At 48.3% G+C, this 4,971-nt stretch overlaps 1 protein-coding gene across 2 annotated transcripts in view; it reads right to left on the reverse strand.

The window, feature by feature from the left end:
- LOC106806525 (serine racemase-like) overlaps nt 1–3,908 on the reverse strand; it is a 9,687-nt gene extending 5,779 nt beyond the window's left edge. Inside the window, exons 1-3 of one of the 2 annotated variants that reach the window (XM_014808495.1) lie at nt 3,704–3,908; nt 1,600–1,777; nt 1,126–1,167 (exon numbers count right to left, since the gene is read on the reverse strand). In XM_014808495.1, coding sequence (XP_014663981.1) covers nt 1,126–1,167; nt 1,600–1,776 — 219 coding nt within the window. In that variant the 5' untranslated portion in view covers nt 1,777; nt 3,704–3,908. The remainder of the gene's footprint in view (nt 1–1,125; nt 1,168–1,599; nt 1,778–3,703) is intronic. The other variant, XM_014808494.1, reaches the window with a different exon arrangement.
- Between the last annotated feature and the right edge of the window lie 1,063 nt (nt 3,909–4,971).

Consider the following 4,971-nt stretch of genomic DNA (forward strand, 5'->3'; position numbering starts at 1 on the left):
ATGTAAACGTGCGTGCATGCGTGCGTGCGTGTGCACGTACACGTGCGCGCGTGCGTGCGTGCGTGTGCAAGTACACGTGCGTTCGTGCGTGCGTGCGTGCGTGCGTGCGTGTGCACTTACACGTGCGTACATGCGTGCGTACGTGCGTGTGCACGTACACGTGCGCGCGTGCGTGCATGCGTGCGTGTGTGTGCAGGTACACGTGAGTGCGTGCGTGTGCACGTATACGTGCGTGCGAGCGTGCGTATGCCCATATACGTGTGTGCGTGCGTGTGCACGTTCACCTGCGTGCATGCGTGCGTGCGTACGTGCCTGCGTGTGTGTGCACGTACACGTGCGTGCATGCGTGCCTGCGTGCGTGCGTGCGTGTGTGCATCGCTATTACATGACATGACATACTAAACATGAAACATCGCTATTACGTCAGTATCATTGAACAACTCTCTGATTGGCTGATGAATTGTACAAATTCGACTAAATCGCCGGCCCGGACACACTAGGCGATTTTATCGGGCGACTGAAATACCTGACTGATATGACTGTACCTTAGCGCTATTACGTCGCCCACAACTATCTGCAATGAGTATCAGAATCTGCGATGATGAAACTATCGCTAATGATCCTCATTAGCGATAGTTTCATCATCGCAGATGTTTATGTGACCAGCTCGTTGTGCTAATATCGGGTATTGCTGGGGCCAGTGGCCCGAGCGTAGATGTCCTCCGGACACCGTGTTAAGGGGGTTGAGCTTAGGCCGGCTGCACCATGCCTATTGCCAATACTAATCGATTTCCCATACAATAATGTATATAATAGGCCTTATATATATATATATATATATATATATATATATATTACAGTTAACATAAGTTGAACATTAACAGTTGGTCGGGAAATTTGCTTAAAAGTATGCACCAAATCGCACCATTTCTGCTGCATTTTTCAAAAAATTCCAATTTCTGAAGGGAAAACACCCCCTGCGTCGAGCAAGCGCTTGCGCGCCGTCGCGCCCCCTATCAAAATACCCTGGCGCCGCCCCTGTACGTACATACAGCCTCTCATCGTCGCGAATTCTTTTGGATGATAGAAACCGTTAGAGTATCAATAGCCGGAACACGTTCTTACCACTCCTGGAACATCCGGGTTGTTCTCCATCAGCTTTGAGATCTGTAACGGTGTAAAAAAGTGTTGAACTATAGCTAGCCTGCTGAATGAATTGCACACATTCGCGCGCACACTACCGAAATGTAGTGCAGGGTATACATATGCAGAGTGCTCTTTTGGGGTATCAAAAATGTATCAAGTAATTATTATGATTAGCACATTATTTAAACACATGTTCTTTGTGAGAGGCGCGCGCACTCAGCATTGGCTGCAAGGACTCTTTTTCGACTAAACTATATTAAAATATATTAAAGTAACTACTATTACTATTATTATTACTATTACTATTATTATTACTATTACTATTACTATTACTATTACTATTACTATTACTATTACTATTACTATTACTATTACTATTACAATAACTATTTATATTATAGCAGTAATAATACAATTACTAAATAAAAACGTGTTTAATTCACGTGCACCCACCGCGTATAATGCGCCCCTAACTTTGAAAGACCCTGTAGTTTGGAGGTTTTCAGCCTTAAAGAAGACTTGCTGGCCTGTCATGGCGTCCACGGTGCTGCTCGTGAACACGGGCGTGGTCTGGGCGTACTTTGAGATTCTTCCTCTCGCAGCGACAACATCCTCAAACGTCGTGGTCATACTGAAAGTGTTCGTAAAGGCCATCGATGACATCGATGTATGTTATGGTTATTAGCGGGGACCATTCTCAATTTCGCAGGTAAATGAATGTCATTTCCCAGTTTCCAGTTTACGAATATCGCAATTCAAGGCTTTCCCGCGTATCGGTTGCCTTCTATTCACGAATTACGAAAAATTATGCGGTATTTCCCGGTTTCCAGATAACTATACAGTGGTCCAACCCCGCGTACCGAAAACAAGCGTCCCCTCTCTTTTATTATATCTCCTATAATAGAGCGTGAGAGAAAATGGCGTGGCTTTTCATCACCCCTTTAAGCATATTCAGGGAGAAACTGAACCTTTCTTTGATATTGTTGTTGGTTTGATTGTCCTATTTCTGGCTAGCATGTTCTTTTCTAGGTTTGTGGGCGAAGACCGATGTTCTCAAGAGTTAAGAAGCATGTTGCGGCTTTTAAAGTGTCAATTTTTCTTTCATGCTTGGTTCTGCATATACCTTTATGACTGTACCTTAGCGCTATTACGTCGCCCACAACTATCTGCAATGAATTCATGCATGATGAGTATCGAATCTACTGATGTATAGAACCTATCGCTAATGATCGCTCATTAGGCGATAGTTTTATCTCGCAGATGTTTATGTGACCAGCTCGTTTGTGCTAATATCGGGTTTGCTGGGCAGTGGCTCGAGAGTAGATGTCTCCGGACACCTGTGTGTTAAAGGGTTGAGCTTAGGCGGTTGCACCTCCTATTGCCATATAATTCAGATTTCCCATACGAAATAATGTATATTAATAGCCTTATCATATATATAGTATATATTATATATATATATATATTATATATATATATATATAATATATACCGCATTTACCATCATACACACACAGACACCACATCACACGACCACACACACACACACACCACACACAGCCATCACACTCACACACACATGCCCATATATATATATATATATATTAGAGAGAGAGGAGATATATAGATATAATATTTTATTTATTTAATTTGTTTCATTTCATTCTTCATCTACCATCATGGCGGGTATGGGGTATGTAACGCCATGAGACTGATTGATGTGCGTCCCGGGACTGCCACTACTTAAATTCCGTACCCGGCAGATGCTGACGGAGTAACTATTAAATTAATACGGAGCGTGCCATTAACTGCAGTGGCTGCTAATATATTTTTACATGTTCGATATTTTATATTTAGCCTTATATTTAGTCTTTATTAATTGAACCTCTCTTAAAGCTGGAGAGGTATTGGAGTATGAAGTAACACGCTTAGATAAAACACTTGGAGTTTGAGATGAGGTAGAAGGAGAAGCGTTATAGCTTGATGGAAGGAGTTACAGGAGTGTCGCGCGCGCAGGCGCGATAGAGAGGAGAGAGAGATGAGAGAGAGAGAGAGAGAAGAGTGAATGAACGAATGAATGTATGCCCATGTGTGTGTGTGCGTGCGTAGGCGTGATGTGTGTGTAGTGTGTGCGCTGCGCACGCGTGTGTCGTGTAGCGTGTGGCGTGTGTTGCGTGTGTTTGCGTATGCGCTGTGTGTTGGTGCGTATGGTATCGTGCGCGTGTGCGTATGTGTGTGTGGTGTGGTGTGTGGTGCGCGCGCGTGTGTGTGTGCGTTGCGTGTGTGTGTGTGTGTGCGCCCGTGCGTGCGTTTGTTTGTGGTGTGCTGCGTGTGGTGAGAAGAGGGTTGTGAAGACAGAAAGAGTATGAAAGAAGAGGTTAGAGGGTGGGTGGTTGCGAGAGAAAGGGAGATAGATATATAGGATAGATAATACGATAGATAGATTATAGAGAGAGGGGGTGAGGGGGAGGGTGGGAGAGAGAGAGAGAGAGCGACCGGTAGGGAGAGAGATACGCATAATACATTTAGTCTACGTACGATATACTTCAATACTTACGCTCACGCGCTGGCAGGAGCCGCTGATGTAATGCCCTGTGAAGAGCAGCGGTGTGCATGATTCGTGCGCTATGTAGGCCACTCCCCGCTCCGCCGTACGCACGTATACGCTGGACTCAGCGATCCGCCGCCGCAATCACGCTCACGCATCATATGAGCGAACGTCCACGAATCGCGTGAAGGAGGCTGGACGGACCTAGATGATCTCTCGCTTAAGCCGGTTCGACGAGCCGATTTTTTTAGGTCAATGGCAGATGAGGCGTCCAACTCAGCTTAAGATGTGCTCTGTCGCTCGACCATAACGGCTATCATTCATATTTCGCAGCGTCCACGAAAACTCCCTGTTGTCTATTTAGAGAGGAATGCAGTCAACCTATTAGACATGTAGGCCGCAGGTGAGAGGCGAGTACCAACATCTGCAACCTAGTGACCGTGATGTAGGTGACCGCTGCCCCCACAACACGCACACACAAACAGACACAACAGAGAGCGTAGCTTAGACTATGTAGAGGACGCAATGGGTCACTTGTGCTAGGGAAACTTTCTCCCTTCTTCTCCTTCCTCGGCCCCCTCCCAGGCCCTTCCTCTCCTGATCCTGCCCCCTCCCAGGCCGTTTCGCTCTTCCTGCCCCTTCCGAGGCCCTCTCCTGCTCCTGCCCCTCCCAGGCCTCTCATCTCCTGCCCATCCAGGCCCTCTCCCTCTCTGCCCCTCCCAGGCCTCTCCTCTACTGCCCCCCAGGCGCCTCTATCTCCTGCCCCCTCCCAGGCACTCTCTCCTTCTGCCCCGTCCCAGGCTCTCTCCCTCTCCTGACCCTCCTAGCCTCTCCTCTCCTGCCCCTCCTAGGCCCTCTCCTCCTCCTCCCCTCCCGGCCCTCTCCCTCCTGCCCCTCCTAAGGGCCTCTCCTGCTCCTGCCCGCCTCCGATAGGCCTTCCTCTCTGCCCCTCCCAGGTCCTCTCCTCTCCGCGTATGCACCTCCCAGGTCCTTCTCTCTGCGTAATGCGTCCCAGGTCCTTTCTGTCGTCTCTGCCCTCCCAGGCCTCTCCCTCTTCTGCCCTGGGCAACCCAGGCCCTCTCCCCTTGCCCCTCTGCCTGCTCTTCTGCCGCCTCCTAGCCCTTCTCTGCCCCTCCCAGGTCTCTCCTCACCTGCGTCATGCTCCCTCAGGTCTTCCTCTCCTGCAATGTCCCCTAGGCCTTCTCTCCTTCGCTTGCCCCACTAGGCCTTCCCTCTCTGTGCCCCTATCCTCTCCTCTCCTTGCATCCACTAACTAG

The sequence above is a fragment of the Priapulus caudatus genome, unplaced genomic scaffold (assembly GCF_000485595.1).
Source record: "Priapulus caudatus unplaced genomic scaffold, Priapulus_caudatus-5.0.1 Scaffold166, whole genome shotgun sequence".
Lineage (NCBI taxonomy): Eukaryota > Metazoa > Priapulida > Priapulimorpha > Priapulimorphida > Priapulidae > Priapulus > Priapulus caudatus.